Source organism: Pezoporus wallicus, unplaced genomic scaffold (assembly GCF_028554395.1).
Source record: "Pezoporus wallicus isolate ANWC-B61680 ecotype Strahan unplaced genomic scaffold, APGP_CSIRO_Pwel_v1 contig_2144, whole genome shotgun sequence".
Taxonomy (NCBI): domain Eukaryota; kingdom Metazoa; phylum Chordata; class Aves; order Psittaciformes; family Psittacidae; genus Pezoporus; species Pezoporus wallicus.
The window spans coordinates 309,496-333,464 of NW_026640952.1; the positions used below are offsets into that span (position 1 = coordinate 309,496).

The 23,969-nt window shown below is 36.6% G+C and overlaps 1 protein-coding gene across 12 annotated transcripts in view; it reads left to right on the forward strand.

Moving 5' to 3' along the window:
• The window catches only part of PCNX1 (pecanex 1), an 86,813-nt gene that overhangs the window by 46,578 nt on the left and 16,266 nt on the right, over positions 1 to 23,969 (forward strand). For 9 of the 12 annotated variants that reach the window (XR_008973760.1, XM_057421375.1, XM_057421366.1 and 6 more), the window contains 18 exons: positions 1,884 to 2,101; positions 3,141 to 3,294; positions 4,044 to 4,076; positions 5,126 to 5,297; positions 8,670 to 8,780; positions 9,250 to 9,341; positions 10,546 to 10,655; positions 12,318 to 12,423; positions 13,793 to 13,885; positions 15,383 to 15,533; positions 17,234 to 17,375; positions 18,764 to 18,941; positions 19,342 to 19,450; positions 19,897 to 20,026; positions 21,043 to 21,101; positions 21,779 to 21,994; positions 22,425 to 22,678; positions 23,635 to 23,865. Coding sequence is in view for 11 of the 12 variants with exons in the window: in XM_057421375.1 (XP_057277358.1) it covers positions 1,884 to 2,101; positions 3,141 to 3,294; positions 4,044 to 4,076; positions 5,126 to 5,297; positions 8,670 to 8,780; positions 9,250 to 9,341; positions 10,546 to 10,655; positions 12,318 to 12,423; positions 13,793 to 13,885; positions 15,383 to 15,533; positions 17,234 to 17,375; positions 18,764 to 18,941; positions 19,342 to 19,450; positions 19,897 to 20,026; positions 21,043 to 21,101; positions 21,779 to 21,994; positions 22,425 to 22,678; positions 23,635 to 23,865 (2,559 nt within the window). In the remaining variant the exon portion in view is untranslated. The remainder of the gene's footprint in view (positions 1 to 1,883; positions 2,102 to 3,140; positions 3,295 to 4,043; positions 4,077 to 5,125; positions 5,298 to 8,669; positions 8,781 to 9,249; positions 9,342 to 10,545; positions 10,656 to 12,317; positions 12,424 to 13,792; positions 13,886 to 15,382; positions 15,534 to 17,233; positions 17,376 to 18,763; positions 18,942 to 19,341; positions 19,451 to 19,896; positions 20,027 to 21,042; positions 21,102 to 21,778; positions 21,995 to 22,424; positions 22,679 to 23,634; positions 23,866 to 23,969) is intronic. The other 3 variants (XM_057421368.1, XM_057421370.1, XM_057421372.1) reach the window with 1 other exon arrangement.

The window sequence follows — 23,969 nt, forward strand, 5'->3', positions numbered from 1 at the left end:
AGTTATTTTCTAAATCACATGGAAATTGTTCTGAGATACCTTGTAAGGGTTTCCAGAGATAATAACTTGGCCAGAGCCTTCCTTCTGTGCTAAGGTCAGCAGTCAGCAGAAAGAATAAATTTCTTGTTCTGTCCAGAGAAACTCCAGAAGTTTCCCTGAAAGGAATTTAAAAATCTGTTATTGGAATCTGTTGTACAGAATTAATTCATATGCAGGAGTGACTGGGAAGAAAGGCAGAGTGTACACTGTTAAATACCATAAATAGCTTTAGAATTCTTCAGTTTTGTGATCTCAAGCCTTTTATATTATTGTAAAGTTCAGGCATACCTGCAATCTTAATTAATTCTGAAGTCTTACATTGCTGGGTTAGTGCAAGAGGTCATGATTCTTATGATCATGATCCTTAAACTAGGAAACCAAAGTGCATTGAAATACCTAATCACCTAATCAAGAGGGAAAATGAAATAGGAATTCAGCATTTGGCAGAGGAAGAGAAGGCCTTCATTTGCCTGACTGTGCTTTTGATCAAGAATGTGCTTTTTGTACCTGGTGTCTGCTAGAGGAATTTGCTTTTCACCATCCCCCTTGAAAATGTAGCCCTCTAAAAAGAGGCTCCATTTTCTCTCTTGTGCTGTTGGTTTGCTAGCATGAAGGGAATGATTCTGCTTAAGGCAAACTCATACTTGTAAAAGCTTAGCCCATGTGTCTTGATAGAAGTTTTCTGCTGAAATTTATTATTAGTATTGGTGAACATTATGGTGCTTCTACCTTTTCAGAAACCAAATTTTTTAAAAGCTGTCAAAAAAGCATCTGTTTTTTGGCACAGCTTATCTTGGATAGTATGTTTTGTATTCTTGAAATGCCTTTAGGAAGGCAGTGTTTCCTGCTTGTGGTTTTTATTAGTATTTTTCTAGGAAGGCAAAGGTGGCTGAGCAAAGTTAAAGTACATTAATGCTTTAAGGAGTCATTAAAAAAATCGAAGAAAAAAATTGAATGTTAAACTTTCTAGGGGTTTGGATGTTCAAGGGTTTTTTACAATTATCTTAATGTTCACACTTAAAGGTGATACTATTTAAAATTGCCTGAAAAGACTGAGAGTTTTTTCCTTCATTAAATGATGGTTTAATGATGTGATGGTATAAAGGGCAGCGCATTAAGATGTCTCTTGGCCTCTTAATGAAACTAAGAAAATAGGTTAGATGGCACATACATACTGTAGTAAATTTTTAAGCTTTGGGGCACTCTTCTTGGATGTTCTGGTTGTTGCTACTACTGCGATTTCAAAAGAACTCTAGAGTGACAAACTACAAAATAAGTGAATTATAGTTGATGATAAACAGTACTTAAGTAGTTAGGGCAGAGCTTTTTTTTAGTTTGTCTCTCAGTATTCTGAATGTCATGAGTTTGACCACTGATGCATGCATATATTGCTTTGTCCTGCAGAAACAACCATTCAGCATGGGTGTGCATGCAGGTTAGTTAACTTGAAGAAATGTGTTGCAGTTTATTTAAAGTCAGTGTTGTATTATTTTTGTGGTATACTTTATTCCTGTTCACATATCAGTTTACTTGTCTTCAAATTTGAAGTTTTTGGAGTAAATGGGATAATGTACTTGGAAGACGTGTTCGTACTTCATTTGAAATAAGGCATATGCTAAAAAGCCAAGCAGTTATGTTGTATGGAAATAATTCTTGCTGTTGGTGCTATTCATTTGCCATAAGGACAGGAGAAGTAAGTAAAAGCCTGAGAACTGATACTGTTTAAGAAGGAAACTTCTCAAAAGTGAAACTAAATAATTCTAGCAATTTTCTCCAAAGCAGTTCACAGTAGAATACAGTGATATAATAAAAATGAGCTGTTATTAATACTGACTTTCTTTTAGCTTTCTCTTCCTCAGATCAGGTTGAACAGGCTGCTAACTATGGATACAGATCTCCTGGAGCAGCAAGATATTGACCTGAGCCCTGACCTTCAGGACCACATGCAACCTCAAGAGGAAGCAGCTCAAAAAGTCAAGCAGTACTATCGCTTTTGGATCCTGCCTAAGCTTTGGATTAGTATCAATTTTGATAGATTAACTCTTCTGGCTTTATTTGATAGGTGAGAACGTCATATTTTACTAGACCTCAGAAAGTAATGATTAAAAAAATTGTAACTAGCCTGTAATCCAGATAAAGATATATCCTTAGAGAATTTTACTCATTTACTATATTCTGAATGATGAAAGAATAATACAAAATGCAGTTTTTCTAAAATAACAGTTGCTACTTTCCCTCTTTCTCTGGTGATGTAAAAAAGGAAAAAAGAAAATGCCTCATTTTGCATGGATAGGTGATAATGTGCTTGAATGGTAAAAAAAGAGAGATTCTTTAAAGCTAGAAAATAACCCCAAAAAACTAATTGAAAGGGTCTAGAACCTGGCATACACTTACATTACTTCAGCAAGTAGAGAGATTTTACCTGTTGTTTCAAAGCATTATTCCCAAGGGCCTTTGAACACTGCAATCTGTTGTCCCTGCTGCATTTACCTAGGGGAAAAAAATGGAGGTGACCCCATTTAAAAAAAATTACGAACTTTTGGAATATATAGGGTATTTAAATTTTGGCAATAAACAGGAATATTCGGTTCTTAAGCACTGCCAAAATCATACGGAATTATCTCTATTCCACTTGGAATATATTAGTCAAGTGTATTTTTAGCTTCTTTGTTATAAAATTATGAATGACAGCCTATATGCAGATAAGCTACCATGTATATTTTCACGGGTTTGTAGTCACCATGTGTGCATCTTGAATGTAGATTTATGTTACAGACCATTCTTCTGGTTGAGCCTTTGAATTATTCCTGAAGTTGTTTGCTGAAGTTGTCTTCTGCTGTTTAAAAATCAGTTCCATAAGATACTAATTGCTTTCAGCTATTGTTGAAATCCTGGTAGCTCTTAGCTTTGCTAAAGGACAGTGTGCGAGTATAGGCAATGCAAGTTCAGATCTATTCTTAACTATTTTGCTACCAGCATCATAACTCTTGCTAAGTTCTGACTGTAACTGTTCCCTTGCAGCTTTTTTTCTAGATATAGTTAGCTTTTAATTCTTTTTGTTGTTGTTGTTCCTTTTTTTTTTTAATCTCCCCCTAATACAGGAATCGTGAGATCCTTGAAAACGTGTTAGCTGTCATCCTAGCTATTCTAGTTGCATTTCTGGGCTCCGTACTTCTTATAGAGGGCTTTTTCAAGGATATTTGGGTCTTCCAGTTCTGCCTGGTAATAGCCAGTTGTCAGTACTCACTGTTGAAGGTATTTTAATTTCTATCTTTGCTTTATATAAACAATAGCAATAACCTCTGTTGGGTGTTGCAGGTTAGGTTTGCTTTATGGAAAAACCTGCATGCTTACGATTTAAAAAGAAATGAGTAAACTTCAGTTTCATGGAAAGTTTGATAGGTGGTTGTAGAAGGTCACTGCACTAGAATGGTTCTGTTTATGTTTGTTAAACAACTCTTTATTTGCTGTTCTCATGCGTTTTATTCTTTTCCTAAAGAGGAGCATATTCTTACTGGCTGAAATCCTACAAATTAAACTTGAAGGGATTTTTTTTGTGTTGGTTTTGGTTTTTTTATTAGTGAATACACCTCAATGCATTCATATTAAGCAGTTATATCTAGGCATATTTTTAGTCAGAATCTTGAAGGTTTTTTAGAAAATTGTAATTTAATGATTGTCTGTTTCTTTATGATTAGACTATTAGGGTGGACATTAGATTTAAAATTAAATTGCATAATATTTTTGTGCTTAAAAATACAAGTTTTAAAAATTAGTTGTTTTTTTTTAACAGAAACTTGCTTTTGGTGATAGACATATACTTTTTGAACAGATTTTATGGTTTGATGCATTGTGGTATTCAAAGGATGTACTGTGGTTTGATAATTGTGAAATTAGTTGTAGATGTTATTAGAACTTTAATCAAGAAAGCTGGAGGGAGGGGGAAGACGTATATGCATTTACCTGTAGATTGGGTAACTTTCCTCTTTCCATTTTGGTTTCAGAGCGTTCAGCCAGATTCTTCTTCTCCTCGACATGTGAGTTATAGGCATATGCTGCTGCACTTAACCCTGCAGAGAGAACTAAGAAACTCCACAGAGAATTGATCTTTTTGGTTTGATCTTTTGGGCATTTCTCTTACGTGCCCTCTCATAAGGCACAAGAGGCTTATGTTGCCTTAGTGTGTGAGAAGGGAACTGATACTATTCCCCCCCCAATGTTTGTATTTAGCAAGTCATGTCCTCCCTGTTTTAAGACCAGCTTTTGCTATAGAGCTGTTTGTCGTAGTTTTTTTAATGAATCTTTAGTATTCAAGCAGTTATACTGAGAAGTATTCTTAACGCTGAAATTTGCTATACTGGTATCAACTGACACAGCTTTGATGTTCTATTCTGGTCTTGTAGATCATTCACATAGTATTCACATAGACTTACATTTTTCACTCTGTTTAGGCTGAGTAAGCAATACTCTAGTGAGCATTAACATTTGAGCATGGAAATGTTAATGTGCTAGTGTTGCACAATATGTTTATATTCTATTATGCATCTGCTAGATTGCCAAGAAAAAATATTTTTGTTATTCTTTTTCATCTCTTATTAGGATATTATTCCTCTGCAGCAAGTAATATTATTTTTGATGGTAACTTGTATGTTTTAATGAACACACAAATACAGAGATATATATATCCCTCTTTACCCCTGCAGGAACAATATCTGAGTAATGAACTTTTATTGCTCTTTTTTTCAGACTTTACATATTCTCTCTTGCTTATGAAGCCTAGTCAGACTTTTTCTGGCATTTAGTATTGCAAAAAACATGCTTTAAAACTTAATGGAGAATAAGGGTGAATATAACTTAGTCTAACTTAATATAACTGTTGTCCTTGTTATAAAGCCACACAAAAAAGACTTACATCACTGCGGTGCAATGCATTAAGGATTTTATGAACAAAACTTAAGGATGTGACAGGACATTAATTGTTGAGCAGTGACTAAATTTTGATTCCAAAATTACCTGTAACAGAAGAGTATCAGTTACTTTTTCCTGCTAATTATGAAGCAAATGTTCTCTTTTCTGTTTTAAACAGGGTCATAATCGTATCATAGCCTATAGTAGGCCTGTATATTTCTGTTTATGCTGTGGTCTTATTTGGCTGTTGGATTATGGCAGCAGAAACATATCTACAACAAGATTCAGGTTGTATGGAATGGCTTTCACCAACCCATTGCTGCTGCTGTCAGCCAGGGACTTAGTTATAGGTGAGTGGCTTTGGGTTTAGTGTTTTTTTTTTCTTAACAGTTTTGAGTTGTTTACTTCACCACAGCAGCAGTCCCCACCTCACCCCCCAGCATCTTGTTATGATACTGTTGTATCATCACTTTTCTAAATGTAGTCATTTAGTTTCCATGGGAAGTGTAATTTTAGCTTTGCTGAAGTTTATTGGAAAATTCCCCCCTTCTACAGCTGTATTGTAAGAACTGCAGAAGTGTCAACTGGTGTAATTGTCATGGGGAGAAAAAGTTTTAGCTCTATCTAGTATCTTCATCCCTGAACCTTCCATTGTTTCTTGTATCTAGATATGCTACTTTGTTTGGATATAGCTGCTGAGTAGTTAAATGTTTTGATTTGGACTCTTTCATACTCTTCAGAGGGGCTTGTGGCAAGTGAGTAGGAGTTCCTTTAAATCAGGCTATTTAGCAGTCAGCTAGAACAGTATGGACACAATTTTGCTGTCCACAGATCTTAATATGTATCTTCTCAGATCAGGTCGGTCAGCAAAAATATAATTCTGGGCTGTATGAGTGTTTTTCTTATATTCTGAACAGCACAGTGCATTCACAGTACTGCTGGTATTTAACACCCCTCCATCCCACACCCCAAAAAAAACCCTCAAAACCCCAAATTTTTTTCCCCTGTTGTAGCTGTTACTACTTTCAATAAACTCTAAGTAATCTCAGGCAGAGCCTGAAAGAAAGGAGAGAGAGAGAACACAAAGATTGGAAGAACATCTTGTCATAGGCACTTTTGGGCATATTCTTTAATGGAGCAAAGTTATTTGGGTAATCCTCTCTGCATCACCTCTGTGGAGGGTAAGAAAATATGTAAGAATTAACCTAAATCGAGCACACTTGCTCTTCAGTCATACCAAAACACCTGTGTATAAAAGACTACAGCAGTTAAATGTTATGATTGCTTGCCTCCAATTTTTGGACAGTCTTCTGTCCAATGAAAGTTAACACTTGGTCTTGTTTCTTCTTCTTCTTTAATAAGAATTAGAGACTATTGTGAATTAGTTTTTATTACTTGATTTTTTTTTTTAGGAACATCCTGAATTTCGTATCATGTGTTGTTTTGCCGCTTTGACTTTGTGCTGTTAAATCTATATTTAAATTTAAATGTCCAGACAGAAAAGGTCTAAATGACTTATGAACAGAGTATTGTCCAGGCCTTTCCAAAGGTGTTTTTCTAGAGACTATGGATCTATTCATGTACTGGCATGCTTAATTATAGACACTTTTGACTCAAGATATAAAACTAGCTTCATTTCCCCTTGTTTATGCTTTGTCAATCGCAGAAGGCTTTTCCCTTCCGTTAACCACCTTGAGTCATTGCTGTAATGTATATCCGTATCCCCATAGTGCATATGTAGGTGGTGTGTTGTAATGTGAAAGTGACCTACTTCTAAATAGAAGTCTTATCCATCTTTAAAAAGATGTGCTGAAGTCTTCACCAGGTTGCGTCCATTTTGGGAGAAATTTTTAAGGCTGTTTAGTTCTGAGTGCTTTTTGAGCCTTTTGTTTTACCGTTCTTCTTTGGTATCTTGCACCAACTTAGATTCTTTGTTTCTTGGCAGTTCTACTAGTACAAAAAAAAGATTGCCAGAACACCTCTCACTTCTTAAGTCAAAGCAAAAACCTATACCCCCCACACACACACATGCATGCCCTTGCCTTTGGAGCAATTCTTAATGTTGGTAAAACTGTTTAAAAAGCTTTGTGTGTATATTGCAAAGCAAGCTGGCTACTAGCAAACGTACCTTGTTGGCATGAAGTAGAAATCTCAGCTGCCTTTTTTCCCATTCCCAAGCATAGCTACTCAAACAGCACAGGTGCAGGGCAAGGCAAACTTTGCGTTTAGATAACATAATTGCTGTGTCCTTGCCAACAGACAAGTGAGGACTGGTATAAATTTCATGAGTTTATTTTGTCCCACATATTGATCTATAGTTCTAAGTCTGTTCCATATTCATGATGATCTGGTTTTACCTATGTGGTCCCCATTAGGGAGTGATTCTGTTGCAGACTTTAAATCAGGAATACTGGGTTTTTACTGGACTAATCTCCCTAAATTATTTATTCGCAGATCTGTTTTGTAATTTTGTTTTCCATCAACCCAAGGTAGCTCAACTTCAGGCCTTCACAATACTTTTTCACCTCTCAGTGAGAGAAAGCTTTGCCTCACATGTAGGTGTCCTTGAGTAAAGATCTGACTACAGAATTCTGAAAAATATTTTCTTCAGATCCTGAGTAGCTGGTCCTTGTTTTTTTTCCCTATTTTGTATCAGTAGGAAGATGCAGAACTCTGTTTTTCCCAAGCCTTTAACCTGCATGTCTTTAAATTAGTTATTTAAGTTTAGTGAGGTGTAGGAAAAGAAAATCAGAATTACTTACCTCACTGTAGATACTTCAAAAGTGGTATCCTTTAGTATCCAACCATTCTATGGATATAAAGTTAGAAACTTAAAATTGAGGCTTGTGATTCTGCTGCTTCTAGTCATGGCAGCTACAAGTTAACGAGGTCATAAAATTCTTACCTAAACTGCTAGATTTTGCCTGCTAGGGTTATTTTCATGGCTAGATCCTTTTATTCTTTAGAACCTAGAACATAGAATGTGCTGCTGCTAGAGTTATATCTGAAGTACGTAACAGTTGTGTAAAAGATTGTTATTTATTCATATTCTATTCCTGAAATGGAAAATAAATGCTATTACAGGTTGGGACATAACATTGTCTATATTAAGTGGCCTTAATTTCTCTTTGCATTCTTAAATCCTGTAATTTGCAGACATTTTAATGGTTCATACAGTTTTTCCTTTTATTTAAAAGAAAAAAGTCATTTAGGATCAGAACTTTTCAGAGGTGGTGTGGGGAAAAAAGAGTGAAATTCAGATGCTCTTAGTGGCAGAAAACCCAGGGTGAAATGCTTGGTCTCTCTTACGTCAATGTGGCTGGTGTTACTCCTTAGTCCTGTAACTCCAGACAGGCAGTTAGGCTCGGATAAGCACTCATTTGCAATGAGTGAGAGCTTACAAATCTTCTAATCTGTAAACACTCTCGGCTGATGCTTGTGAAATTAAAATGGAAAGCCTGAATTGGCCTGTGTCCATTTCTACAGTGATTAAAAGGGAAGTGCAATAAGTCTTTTGACTGTTGATCTGTGCAACCTCTGCATTCAGTAAGTTCTGAGTCACTGGAGTGAAGATACATGTAATGGATGTTTTCCTTAGAAATAGTTATAGAAGTCCTTTAATGATGTTAGGTGGTGTGTGTGACACCATAGAACTTGAATTGAAGATGACATTATCTTGCTATATTTTTCATACTTACTTTTTCAACTTTTTTCTTCCATAGTGTTTACACTATGTTTTCCCATAGTATTCTTCATTGGTCTCCTGCCTCAGGTGAATACATTTGTGATGTATCTCTGTGAACAGCTGGATATTCATGTCTTCGGTGGCAATGGTGAGTGGTGTGTTTTTGTGTCAGTGACAGCAACATTAGATTAAGGGCAGCCATCAGATCAGTGGGGTAGTTACTAATAGTGTAATCACTAAATATTTTTTATTCCTACCATCTAAACATAGAATATTATTTTTTTAAGAGGCTAAAGGTCTTCTGATTACTGAAAACTAAAATTGCTGTCCTAGTAAGTCTGTCAAAAAGTGTACTTTCCTTCTCAGCTGGTTTTTGTTGCAGTTAACCATTTCCATAGTAATGCTGTTGAATAAATGACGAGGCATATAAAGCCCCATAGGTTTTTCTTTATGGAAAAAAAGGGGGAACAATACAAGCAGTTGCTGTGGGCTTTCTGTGTCAGAGGGGTGTTGCAACTAGGGGGCTAATATCTTAAGTATTTTGTATTCTAATCTGATTGTATTCTAATCTAATTACATAACACTGTCTACTTTTCCTTTTCCTTTTTTATTTTCAGCTACCACAAGCCTGCTTGCAGCACTTTACAGTTTTATCTGTAGTATTGTGGCAGTAGCATTGTTGTATGGGCTCTGCTATGGTGCCCTGAAGGTGAGCAAAATTTTAGGGTTGGTTCTTTACTTCATATTATCTTAGATACTTAATTATATAGAAAATTGGAAATATTATCTGATTTTGTAGGGTTTTAGACTTGCTCAGCTGTGATACCAATAAAGGAGATGCAATGCAGAAACAAAACAGTTTTTTACTTCTAAAAGGTGTATGATATGTGTGTGCACTAACAGGTCAAAACCATGACAGTTACCATCATGTTTTATGATTCTACATTTGTTCGGGGGGGGGGGGGGGATGACAGAAAATCACTTAAGAGGCTTGTTTCTACCACAGCTGTATTGGTTTGCTAATGTCTCAAAATGGCTCCTGTGACTATTTCTGGTTTGCAGCACTGGGGAAAAGTAATCTTTTCAAAATTAATCTTTACTTGAAAAGAAACCAGGAAATTGTTTGCAGTGTCAAAGTGAAGATGTGTGTAATCTTAAAAGGTACAGTTAGCTGGTAAATGTGATGGTGGGGGAAACCAAACCCAACTGTTTTTCCTTGCTTGAAGTGCCATTCTGTTTGGAAATGGTGTGGTATTGATTCTTTGATTTCAGATGTGTTGATAATCAAATGCTCTTGGTTCACAATTAGTTACAGCATATGTGCCTTCCAACTTAGAATTGACTGGCTTTCTTCCATTCTGTCAGAGTAAAAAGTTGCTAGAGGTAGTGTTCCTGTGATGCTGTCACCTGCAGGTCACCTTTAGTGTGTATGTTTGTCTTATTAGCCTTTTAAGAACACGTGTTCAAGATAAACTTTAGCCAAGAGTCACTTTCTCTTTGCAGATCCAGTATAGATCATGGAAACAAATCCCTGGTTTAATCTAAATCCAGCACATTAGGAAAAAAAAATCCAAGTGAAAACATGTAACTTCCAAAATTAAGTGATTTAAATGCAACTCTAAACCTGTGGTCTCAAGGAATGCAGAAAATTATTCCTAAGGGGTATGAAAATGGATGACTGTTCAATAATCAAGATAGGGTAGGCTAAAGGGAGTTAGACATAGGTGAATATGCCCAACTAGGTAAACATTTAACAGTGTTTCTGTACTGAAAGGCTTGATCCATTTTTTGTGGAATTAAATTAATTGTGTTAATTTTTCCATTCTCTTACTATGTTATCCATGATTTTTGTATATCAGATAAGTGTTGTATACTTTGTCTCGTTTTTATTAACACTTCATTTCTATCTCCAGGATTCTTGGGATGGGCAGCATATTCCAGTTCTCTTCTCCATATTTTGTGGTTTGTTAGTGGCAATATCATATCATCTCAGCAGACAAAGTAGTGACCCTTCTGTACTTTTGTAAGTAGTTTTTGTCCCTTCCCCAGGGAAGAAACAAGTTGCAAGGGAACCTTATTTATAATATTGGATATTGGTACTGTTTGAACTAGTAGTCAACAGCATTATCAAAAATATTGTATTGATTCAGTACTTAGAAAGAAGTTCTCAAATTTTGCACCCAGTTCCTCCTCTAATGGCAACCTTTCTTTGCCTTCTGGCAAATCACCTACATGTGAAAATCTGATTTGACTGCCTGCTGATTGTCTCCAAAATGCCAGTCAGGTGCCATCTTTCTGCTGGTGTGTTTCTGCTGAGCAACCTGTACCCATTCTGTATTTGAAGAGGTGCACAAAGTCGCAGTTTAAGCTGAAGCCCATGTGGATGTTTAGAACTGCTTCTCTCACTTAATTCATTATTGGGTTCTTATCTTGAATGTGTGCTCAGAGCACTTGTTCAAATAATTTCATCTCTGGTGTAAAACAAGCAACTGTTTTGGTGATGAGCATTCCTATCTAGCATGGGGAAACATGTATTCGTGTTGCCATTCTGAGCAGGAGCATTGATCTCATGGGATTCAGTTAATAATTATGTGTGTAAAACAAAACGATTCCGGTAGGAGAAACACCTCCCATAGAATAGCCAATAGAGGCTCAGTTACACACCTGGGCTAGGCAGAGCTTGAACTTGGATTTAAATTTAGCCCTAATGTTGGATGAACTTGATAAGCAGTAGTCTGGGGTAGATAGTGAGGGGCCTCTTCTGTGAACAGGGAGATTAACGATTTGTGAGTCTTCACAAAGAAGGAGACTTCTTATCTTTGGGTGGATGGCTAACCCTTGTCCTTTGATATGAGGTTCTTGTCCATAGATACCTGTTCTTGTTTTCTTTTCAAGTACTATAGGCTGGATGCTTATTTAGCCTGCAGATTCACCCGTTTAGATGTGGCATGATTAAGCTTGCAATGTATTGCGATATTGCCTTTGAAGATTTGTCTCATTCTGTAGTGAGCTTCCTGTCCATGAAATGAAGTGATACATATTTCTGTACCACACAGGCTATTGTAAGAAAAAAAATCCCATTGAGGGGTTGTAAGACACTTAAGTACAGCTAACACTGCTGCATATGGTCTTCTGAAAGCTTAAATGCAAATTTCTGGGGCCTTTGTACCAGCAATGTCTGCTAAGAATTTAGTAGTTGGTCAGCATGGATACTTCATGAATTAATCAGGGTGGTATAGATTTTTGGTTATTGCTGCTGTTGAAGTTTGAATTTAAACCAAGGAATTCTTGGTTTTCTAATTGGTGTTGACAAATAGACCACTTCTAAACTTTTCACCAAGTTATATTTCAGTTATTTATGAACTGAAGTCTTGTTTCATAAGTACTTAAAATTCAGTATGTGTTCAGTTACTCCATTGGTAGTGGAGAAAGTGCTGTTTGAACAACATCTGGCTGCTCAACTTTAAGGGTGGTCATTGCATGTAACCAGTGAACTAATTCTTTTATAAAATTGAAAGCTCATCTGTGTAGATTTGCTCAGCTCTGTGAAAGCACTCATAGGCCAGAATCATTTTTTTTCTTGTAGTCAGCTTGTAATAGAAGTTTTGACTCTATTATTCATCTAAAATATTCTTCAAATAGAACAGTACATGATTTTCAGTGAGTTGCTTTTTGTGTCTTTAAGCTCTTTAGTGCAATCAAAATTTTTTCCTAATTCTGAAGACAAAAACCCTGAGGATCCTCTGTCTGAAGTAAAAGATCCTTTACCTGAAAAGCTTAGAAATTCTGTGGTAAGTAGGCTTTTTAATTTTATTTTTATCTAAGCATTTACTATATGTTAGCTTGTATAGCATCAGTCTCGATCTTACTTAGCTAACAATACTTAGTTACCATGGTGTTGATTTAGAATGGCTATCAGAGCATTTCCTTTAAATCTGCAATGTACTACACTGAGAGTACAATGTTATATTGCAATGTAAGTTATTTAGAAGGAGGAATGAATTGGAATTATCATTCCCTAGTGTGAAGTCAGTAAAGTATCATAGACAATTTTCTTCTAGCTCACTGGTAATAAATGATACTTGCTTTTGTGCAGAAGTTAGTGGTGGCAAAACTATATTAACTCAGCATGTTTGGTAATTCTGAGCAAGAGCTTTGTGCCTGCTGATCCAGAAGCAGAAAGCTGGTTTAAAGTGATGTGAGGTTTTGGTTTTCTGGTTTGTTTTTTTTTGGTTTGTGGTTTTTTTTTTTGTTTGTAGTTTGTTTGGAGGTTGATTGTTGGGTGATTTTGTTTGCTTTTTGTTTGTTTTGGTTTTTGTTTTGCATTTGTTTGTTTTTTGTTTGGCTTTTTTTTAAGAAGCAGATGTAACCTGTTCCAATTACTTTAGCATGTACTTGGAATTTTTAATACAAATTCACTCTATTTATGGAAATAATATTGAAACACTATTCTTAACACAGTGGAGCAGCAAGTAAAAGACTTAAGAAGCTTAGTATGTCTAAACTTAGAGATGCTGATGTCTGTACTTGGAGATGTTGGAGTGGCCCTAAGTACATATTGCCCCCTTGTGACTGAGCCTGGCATTTATACATTTTGTGGTTTTGCCTGTTGCCAAGAGCTTGTATTAGCTTTTTAGGGGTAATGGAAAGTTTAGACTTTTTTTATCAGGATTATTCCAAATCTATCCTTTATGCTTCTGCAAAGGAGGAGGGGAAAGTGTTAAAGAACCTCTTTGTTCTGCCTAGTTGTTAGCTCTGTCAAGGCAGCTGATGTCCAGAGTTCCCAGTTGCTCCATAGTGTCAGCAGTGATTGGATCATAAATGGGGAATTATGTTAGTCCTTCCAGCTTGTTCATCAGTGCTGTAAGGGATGGGATCAAACACCACCTCGAAGTCCAGAATCAGAGAGAGAATATAATGGATGTGTTAACTTCTCCTGCCCCACTTTGGTTGTTCGTCTTTCCACTTAACTCATTTGAACTAATGCTCTTAGCTGTAAGATTTGTTTTCTGGAATTTCTGAGAACTTCCATTTGAACGAATTAACACTGCCATCATTAGAAAATCTTCATTCATTTTCAGTGTAACTGTGATGGGCATTAAGAATCTGAAGAACGCAAAGCTGGTGTTTTCTAAAATTATTTTTGTTTTGGCTCTGCAGAGTGAACGATTACAGTCTGACCTGATTGTATGTATAGTCATTGGTGTACTCTATTTTGCAATTCACGTCAGTACGGTATTTACAGTTTTACAGGTAAGGTTTTACATCATGTCTAGCATTTGTCTTCTACATATAAATACTCCAATGTGATATAAAGCTTTTCCTGGTAGTGTACTGGGTTTCCTGACTAGTTTTATATGGTCTTTAAATATGTTGTGTGACAAGTACATCTTCACGTTCCAGTTTTATGTGCTCAGAAACTCCTCTGCTCTTTTCTAGTGTCTTCTTATATTCTGGATTTTTACTTCAGTCACTAACACAGTGTCCTCTTCTGCTTCATCTATCTCAATTAAATCATGTCAGGAACATTTGGGAGCAAGGAAAAATGAAACTAAAAAGTCTAGAAGGCTTAATTCTTCAATACTGAGGGCCTGAATCTTGCCTTGGCAATTGCATGTTCATGTGGATGTTTGTAGACTATGGAATAGTGGAGTCCTGCTTTACTAGAATAGTTATTTACAGGACTTCAGTGAGCCTTTGAGTTTATTAGTCTAGCTTATACTACTGCTTCAGATACTTGTATGTGTATATATGACACCTATGTGATAATGATAACATGGGACCAAATCCTGTGTTTGTAAGGAAAGGCATTTGCCTAAAGCATTGCAGTTACTGAATTTCTTGTTTTGGTATTCCTGTAATGGCACTATCAGTTTATGAACAGCCCTCTGTCAGGCAAATTAAAGTTTCCTGCATTTATTTTTGAAGGATTTTACTCCCCTGCTGGTGCCTGCAGTTAAAGAAACTAATTTTAAAATGCATATATGTTTAGCTTCAGGTTTTCAGGTGAAGTGTCCTATTGAACCAGAAGTACTAGTTTTTCTTCTAAGGAAAATATCTCTTCTGTTGTACGGTTGGACTTCCGCGTTCCTCCCAAATGTTGCTTTCTTCCATGTTTGGAAAACTTGGCTATATGCTCTTCAGCAGTTCTATAGGCTTAAGCTTCACAGAATTTCTGAATCAAGATCTTATAACAAAGTAATGCAAGTCTAATTTTGTTATGATATATCCAGAAATTTAGAGAAAATTTTGATGTCTAGGAAGTGTTACTGTGAAATCTAGTCTTCATACCACTTTAATACAGCAGTATTTTGTGGCTTCTGTGAAAGAGCTTGGTTTTGGTGGGGGGCTTCTTATGCACCACCTTCTCAAGAGAATAGAAGGTTAATGATTTGTTTTTCCTTAGGCTCATACTTCCTTTTATCCAGCAGATGAAAATGTGAATTGGGTTCAGCCTTTAGAGGATAATGGGTGTATCATTTATAAAATGCAATGCAGATGGGTCAGAAGCAATGGCCTATGAAGGAAGATTGGTGTACTATTTTTACTTTAAGATCAAATAAGAAATGCTTGGAGAACAGATTTTCACTAAGTATTTGAAAGTGGGTAGTACAGCTACTCATGAACAAATAGGTTACCAACATACTATTACCCGGAGCGCCTGCCTAGATGCTTGAACAGTGTTACATTATTAGTGTATGATTTTGTTTATAAACCACAAACCTTAATTTCTTCGTTTCTTCTTTTTAGCCTATTTTAAGTTATGTTCTCTATGCATTGGTGGGTACGGTAGGCTTTGTGACCCATTATGTTCTGCCTCAACTCCGAAAGCAACTTCCTTGGCATTGCTTTTCTCACCCACTGCTGAAAACTAAGGAATACTATCAGTTTGAAGTCCGAAGTAAGTATCATTCGTGACACATTTTTGTATTTGCTGTAGTTGCTGACCAACTCAAGTTGCCTGTTGATGCACTTAATCTTTTTGTTATTATTCTTACCTCTTGAGCGTTTAATGACATCTAATCTAGAAATATCTTAGTTTCTTGTGCTTCGATTCCATGATATTTATCTCTTAACTGACGTTGATAATGTATTAGACGTGCTAACTTTGTCTCAAAGCAGTTCCATTAAAGCACAGTCTTCAAAATCTTAAGTTGCAAAGCTTGTTCTAATGATTGCCTTAATTTTCATGAAGGCAGAGTGTTTTTCACTAGGCATTTCTTCAAGATCGTAAGTTTTTGATTAGGTATGGTGAATGCTGTTAGAGATTTGATCTTTGCATGCATTTGATTCTTAATGCTATCGTTCTGTTTAAGAACAGAAAGTAGTGCAAGGTGCCTACTAATTGAAAAGCACACGAAGGGTTCATTCTTGCAGATCTGATTGATCTGCATAGACACATACTTGCACCTTGTGTTAAAGTCTACATTTCCATGAAATCTTTCCTTGGAGGCTGCAGAAAATACAGTGCTGATCGGTTGTCCAGTATGGGTAAATGTAGTGGTAGATTGCAGTGTCTCCACTGTTGCAGTGTTTTTATTGTTAACAGCAAGCAGAAAAAGTTTCTATCAGAAATGGCTTAGAAACAACTGAAGCCACTTGTGATTTTCTCTTCAGTTAGTTTTGAAGGTAACTCAGTAGTGAAAAAAAAGCAAACATTTTGCTGTTTCCAGAAGCAGAGAATTATCAAAAGTAGTTGTAATATGCTAAACTATTTGGAGGAAGAAGTGAAAAGTGCAATAGTATAATTGTATGTATTAGGTTTTTGTGTTTTTTTTTTAATCTGTTAAACTACAGAAGCTGCAGTTGGTGCCCTTCCGCTGATACTTAATTTCAGTATTTCCATATGTAGCAGTGTTTTCAGGAAAGTTGGAAGTCCTATCTAGTAATGTTAAATATAAGTTTTTAGCATTTCCCAGTTTGATCCCTGCAGCTTAGAGAATTTATGCCATGTCAGTGACTGATAGTCCTTATGGCATCTGGCATAGAAAAGGAACTTCAGTTTTTGCTGGGGCTCATCTTGGCATGTGCAGTTGCATGTGTCTATTCCACTTTGTAAAATAAATTTTCTCATCATCTACATTTGCATTACTTTGAACTATGGCAATCCTGTTATGCATTTTGTAATTGCTGTGGAAGTTTGAAAGAAGTTCTGATGTCTGAAGACATCTGTGTTGGCAGGTTACATGTGCTCTTCTATATTGTAGTCATAAACCAGAAATCTTTTGGTTTGAATATGATTGGAAAACATCCTTTTGCATGCGAGAATGCGTAATGTCAGGTAGCTTCATCAGTATTGATGTTGAAATTACTGAAGAGGTGACAACCGGGTTTGTGTCCTGCCATGTGCAGAAAGCAAGTAGCTTGCAAACTGTAATGTGTTTTGTATAGGTGCGTAACAGTGCAAAAACTCTACTGAGGCTGCCAACAGTAGCTTAACAAGAGCTTCTCTTTATTTTGGTTAGATAAATTTAGGCAAGTCCAGTGTGAAAATACAGTTAGCGTTTGGCTCCACAAATCACTTGGATCAAGAATCTTCATTCTGCTAGCTAAGTTGGATTTGGCAGTGCAATCTGACTTCTTTTTAATATATCTTGATAGGTGCTGCACATGTTATGTGGTTTGAGAAACTTCATATTTGGCTCCTTTTCATAGAGAAGAATGTTATCTATCCACTGATAGTCCTCAATGAGCTTAGTAGCAGCGCTAAGAATATTGCTAGTCCAAAGAAACTGGATACTGAGTAAGTAGAAAAGGCTATCAAGTAATCTGAGTATGTTTTCTGTGGTGGGAAATTAAATAGTGAGTTCTGGCCTCAGTGTGGAGGCAGTTAATGCTATTGCCTTTAAACTAAGGTAACGAATAAAATTTTTCTTTATTTGCAAGCTCTTATAGAACCAATTCACTTTGATTTAAATTGAATGGAGTATTACAGTCTTAAACTAGGAACCCAATTCATAGCATACACTGTAAAGATTGTAGGTTGCAGAATTATCTAGTAGTGTGATATCAGAATTTCCTTATTGATCTTCAGAGTCTATGATATCGAGACTGCAAATTCAAGATAGCAGCAATATGTTCTGGTATTTTGTCAGATGCAAATTTATGACTTGTGTAATGTTTCCTGAGTTGGTATGTCAGTTTACAGCCCCTCTACAGCTTTCTGCTCTCATCAAGAAATTCCCCAGGCCTTGTGGCCCCTGAGTATAATCTGTATCCAGATGGAATTGCATACTGCCTCTTAAATTGAGCCTTAGTTATAATCCCCCAAGTATGTGACTGTCTCAGCAAATGAGAGTTCAATAATAGGTCCTGCATTTTTTGCCTTCAAGAACAGAGACCAAGTAGCTCTTCTTGAAGTTCTATTGATTAAGAACAGAAGTGTTTCAGAGAAAATAAATCTTGACACAAAATGGAGTGCTGGGGGGGAGGGAGGAGATTCTTTGAGTGAGGGGTTGTTTTGAGGTGTTTTGTGCTGTTTTTTGTTTTGATTTTAAGATTAATAATCCCTGGATCTATTAAATTCTTGCTTTAGGTTCATTACTCTTGTCACTGCAAGATGTTTGGAAGGAATGTTGCCATTACATTAACATTATTTTTTACAACCCTTTGATCTGTCAGTTACTGTCTCTGAAAAAGAATATTACTAAGTTTATCATTAAGTCATGGTTCTGCCAATATAAACTAGAGCAGTATAGTCATGAGGAAACAGTGATAATCCAGTGTTCATTAACATCCTCTTGCTGATTAATCTGTAGCAGTGCTCGCATTTTTACATCTCAATATTCATAACCTAAATTAAAAACCAGATTTTCTGTTCAGAGTACAAGGATATTTTGCCTCCTGATTTAGCGAGACTTATAAATAATGCTAATCCATGAACACTGGTTTGAGAATACTGTTAGAAAGATGAGGAGAGTAGCCTTTAAATACAGATAAGATGATGTTGTCTTTAAAAAAACAACAAATTAAACCCCACGTAGCCACCCCCTACAAAACTCCAAAAGCAAACATAAATCTAAAGCTTGAGTTTGAGGAGATTGGCAGTGCATGACAGTAACAATTTAGGTGGTCTTTAAAGCCTTTTTGGGCAGGAGATAAGTAACTGTTTTGTGTGAATTTCTTACGCAGGTTGGGTGCTTTAATGATCACAATAGCTGGCTTGAAGTTACTGCGTTCATCATTCAGTAGCCCAACGTGCCAGTATGTCACTGTTATTTTCACAGTGCTGTTCTTTACTTTTGATTACAAAAGTTTTACTGAGACCATGCTGCTAGATCTCTTCTTCATGTCCATACTCTTCAGCAAGGTAACTTTAACTCTCTCTTTCTAGGTGTTTCAGGTCTCCCAAAAGGGAAATCAGATAGCCCTAATTGATAGGTAAACTTGCAGAACATCAGTCCTACTGATACTGTAACCAATATGCTATGAGACAGCTAAGACTTCTCTTCCCAAAGCACTTGTTTGCTTGAGAAAGCAGATGTGACCTAAACATCTCATCAGTTTCTGGTAGTAGAGCAATGAATTGCATGTTAAAGATAGTTGTTTTATTGTTATAAAGATACTTGGTTTTGTAAGTCTCCAGGTTTCTGGTAGACCAGTAAGAACTTCAGGGTGACCAGTAAAATCCTCAGGATATTTGAGTACTGCAAAGCATGTTGATTCTTAGCCAAATCACTAAATTATTATTCTTTTTTTTTTCCCTGTAGCTTTGGGAACTCTTTTATAAATTGAGGTTTGTATATACCTACATTGCTCCCTGGCAGATCACATGGGGATCTGCCTTCCATGCTTTTGCCCAGCCCTTTGCTGTGCCACGTATCCTTTGAAAGTGCAGACTTTTTCCTGAAGTCATGTGTTAAAACTTCTGAATGTTACATTGTAATGAATTGTATGGTATGGGCTAAAGCTACTGAAGGAACAGGTTTGTCTAGTGAGTATTTATCAAAAACTGTTCATGCTTTCTGCCTTGCTACAATGCTTCTATAGACTGGTTTGAATGGAGTGTTGAGAGAGGACCCTCTGTAGAATTTTGAGGAAAAGAATGACCACAGTGTCTACTGCCAAATTTTCAGCTATTTCTATGTTTAAAAACAAAATATTCCCCTTATTGCTGAAAATACAGTAAAGATGCTTTGTTGTGTAAAAATTCTAGAGATACTATTTTGGTCTTAATTGGTGTTGCTGTCTGTTTTGGATACTATCACAGGAGCTTGTACAATAGTAGTTGTTACTTTGCTTTCCTTAATTCTGTTATCCTACAGATTCTGCAATGTTGTTTGTCCAAGCAGCTGTGTCAGCTTTCTTCTCTACTCCACTGAATCCTTTTCTGGGAAGTGCAATATTCATCACTTCATATGCCAGGCCTGTCAAATTCTGGGAGAGAGACTACAAGTAGGTGAAATAAAACCTTAAAGTTTGTCCTTTTGTTTTTCTGTACAAATGTATTGGTTTTGGGAAGTTGTTGGCATTTTGGTTTGAGGGGTGGGTTGCTGTGTGTTTGCCTTTTTTACTTTTTACGTCTCCAAGTGCTGCTTTGTTTTCCCAGTTTATAGTACTGAGTGTTTTCAATGAACTTGCTTCTGAAATGCTGTAGCAGCTGGTTTTTATACTAGCAACATTAGCTTCTTGAGTAAAAAGAGTGAATTTATGTACAAGAAGGTTTTGAGGGGCAGTTCATAACTGTATTTGACCTGTGTTTACTACTGCTTGTTTCACAACTAAAACTGGCTAACCTCAATATAAATATCTTTTAAAGTAAATCATCTTTGATCAAGGTGGGATCAGTAGTAAAAGATTTTTTTATGTCAGATTATACCTTCCTGTAGTTTTATTTGTCTGAAGTCCAATATTTTTGGAGATCAGACCAGTAAAATGTTTAACAGCATAGGGCAAGATGAGTGGATAGTTCTGTTATTTGTGGAGAACTCTTTCATTTCGCTGCTTTATTGCCTTTTTTTTTTTCCATTCTAATACTGGAACAGTTTAAATATAGTATTCCCAGAGTTAAAGTTGTAACTTCAGCCAGTGAAAGAACTTTCTGAAAATTTCCCTTTCAGTAAAGTCTACTAGAATGTTAGCTGTGCTGCTTTATTTTTTTCACTTTGTCACATCTAAAGCTTTATGATACTTATCTAAGAAAATGCATACATTTATTATCTCTAAAGCTAAATATTATTCTATGGCTGCCTACTGTGGGCAAACTTTTTGGTATTGGATCATAAAACAGAAAATACTATTACATATGAGAAGAGCAGCAAATTTGAATATAAAATAATTTCAAACAACTTTTTGAAACTTTCAGTGGGAATATTTTTATTAGTTTTTATTCTGTTAGTTACTTCTTCCCTTAGATTTTCTTGCAGTAATACATTTTGTGTTAAGTATGCTTTATTGTATGATTTTTTCAGTACAAAACGTGTGGATCACTCAAATACAAGACTGGCTTCACAGCTTGATCGAAATCCAGGTGCCTTTCCTAGTCTGGGTTTTCTGTGGTTTGGGTTGGGTTTTTTGGGGTGAAGCAGTTGTGGTGGGGTTTTGGGTTGGTTTTTTTGGGGGGGAGAGGAGGGATGGTGTTATAGGGCCTTTATAGGGTTCATGATTAGTTTGCCTTTGATCTTCTTCAACTCTGCCCAATGTTTGGCTGTTTTCTCCTCCATTATCTCATTCTTGCTTTATTCATTAGACACTCCGATAACTTTCTTGTTTCCCCCTTACGTCTGTGTCTGTGCTTTACTGCTTTACTTACAAGCATCTGCATTAAGCTGTTTTGCTTTTTAGTCTTATGTAATTTTAAAAAGGTAAACGTTATCTGAGGGACTCTCAATGTCATGTGATGTACAGTACACAGTCATTACCGAGATACTTTTGTGCTCATTTGCTTTTGCCCTTTGTGTGGAATAGATGGGTGGGAGATGCAAGAGTAGAACTGTAGGAGTTACGAAGGGGAAAATACTGGTCAAAAATACTAAATGTCATGTAGCATTCACTTGGAGTTGTCCCTTAAGGGGGTTGTGTGTGTAGAGAATGACCTTGAAACAATGTTAAGAAAAGTGTAGGATGGAATGTGAAGTGATACCTGACATTCAAGCTTGATGTTCTTCTGCAGGTTCAGATAATAACCCACATCCAATCTTCCTGCAGGTTCAGATGATAACAACCTGAATTCAATCTTCTATGAACATTTAACCCGTTCCCTTCAGCACAGCCTGTGTGGAGACTTATTGTTGGGTCGGTGGGGAAACTATAGTACTGGGGACTGCTTCATCCTAGCCTCTGACTACCTCAATGCACTAGTACACCTTATAGAGATAGGAAATGGCTTGGTCACCTTCCAGCTGAGGGGGCTTGAATTCAGAGGTGAGTGTGTTACACTCTTTCCTTAGCTGTCTGTATTAAAAAATGGAATTCTGCTTTGGAAACTTAAGTTACTTCCAGTTCCATCCTGTAAAGAAATTGCTTTGAAAAGGGGCTGTAGGGCTGCTTCATGCCTGTGTCTTTTATGAGGGGAAATCTAGCTTGCTCTAGCAGAGTTGATGCTAAGTCTCTGTTTCAGTTTTAGTGCAATATGGCTACTGTAATTGAGTCTTAGATACACCTAATTAAAATGTGATCCTAGAGTGATTAAGCAAGCTATCCAAATCTTGTGTTTAATGGCAGATAGGTCACTTGGTGCTACAGGAACATAATTGGAGATGGGTGGTATTTTAAACACTTTCGAACACATGTCAACATTAAGTCAATCATATAAAGTGTTCAACTCTTTCTTCTTTCTCTGCTTTCTCCTAAGGGACTTACTGCCAGCAACGAGAAGTAGAGGCCATCACTGAAGGTGTAGAGGAAGATGAAGGCTTTTGTTGCTGTGAACCTGGCCACCTTCCTCACATGCTTTCCTTTAATGCTGCCTTTGGGCAGCGTTGGCTGGCTTGGGAAGTGCTTGTGACAAAGTATGTTCTGGAGGGTTACAGCATCACAGACAACAGTGCGGCTTCCATGCTTCAAGTCTTTGATCTCCGGAAAATTCTCACCACTTACTATGTGAAGGTATGATTCAGATCAGTACAACCGTTGGGGAAGGTAGACTGGATTTGGATTACACCTAGAAACTGCTTAATGTCTTGAACTTCTAGTGCCTTTCATATAAGGATCACAGATGTGATACCTATTACAGATGTATACCTTCATCAAAGGAGAGCAGTTTGCTGTCCTGCTGATTACATGATACTTTGGTGCATGAGCAGGACAATGACTGTAGTCTTCCTAGCTGAAGCTGCAGTAGTAACTTGAGAGCTGTTACCCAAACATAACAGCTGTGTTGTAAATAGTTAAGAGAAGTTAAATAGAGTGTTCTGTCCTGGAGAAAGACAAGCTGTGTTGGTCTTTAGAAGCTGTCCAAACCAGTTTTTTCTTTATTTTTTCAAATACAAAAAAATACCTGTCCTAGAATTGCAAGAGGACGTCCAGGCCTCTGATTCCTTCAGATAATCAGTTGACTAATTGAGATCTTTCATAAGCTACTCTCTTTGAGAGCTGAAAATTTGTAATTTGAAATATTTCCAAGATATTTATTCACACAGAAGTTGTTGTTTTCCCACTCTTCCTCCCCTCTCCCCAAGCATGAGAATGTTAAAACTGTCTTGTCATTTACTTGGCCTTGGAATTATTTAGAAATTCAATGTCTAAGCCTCCATGTTAACTAGATAAAAACTCCTTTGTATTTTTCTGCAAATTTACAGTGAGAATCCTGTCCCATCCTTTTTTCCTTTCCTTATTCCTTCAGTGGATGCTTCAAAAATCTCAAGTCTTTGAATAACATGTCTGCATGCAAACCTGTATTATTTTCCATGTAAACTTGCTGCATCTGTGAGCCAAATAAATGCTACTGTGTATGAGGTTTGTTCATCACCAAGAAAATAATGCAAATGAGTTGAAACAGTTGAGATTGCTGGCTCTTATTTTATTGCAGTACTGACTCATATTTTTAACTACTGCTGTTTCAGGGAATCATCTATTATGTCACAACATCCCCCAAGCTAGAGGAATGGTTAGCTAATGAGACAATGCAGGAAGGACTGCGGTTGTGCACAGACCGCAATTACGTTGATGTAGACCCAACATTTAACCCCAATATCGATGAGGATTATGACCACCGTCTAGCAGGGATCTCAAGAGAGAGTTTCTGTATGATATATTTGAACTGGATAGAATATTGCTGCTCTCGAAGAGAAAAGGTGAGTATGGATGTGTGAGGGAAGTGCACTCTGGTTTGACCTGCAGGCTGCTTAATACTGACTTTTTTAAAATAAATGAGATTTTTAATTGAATATTAATTTAA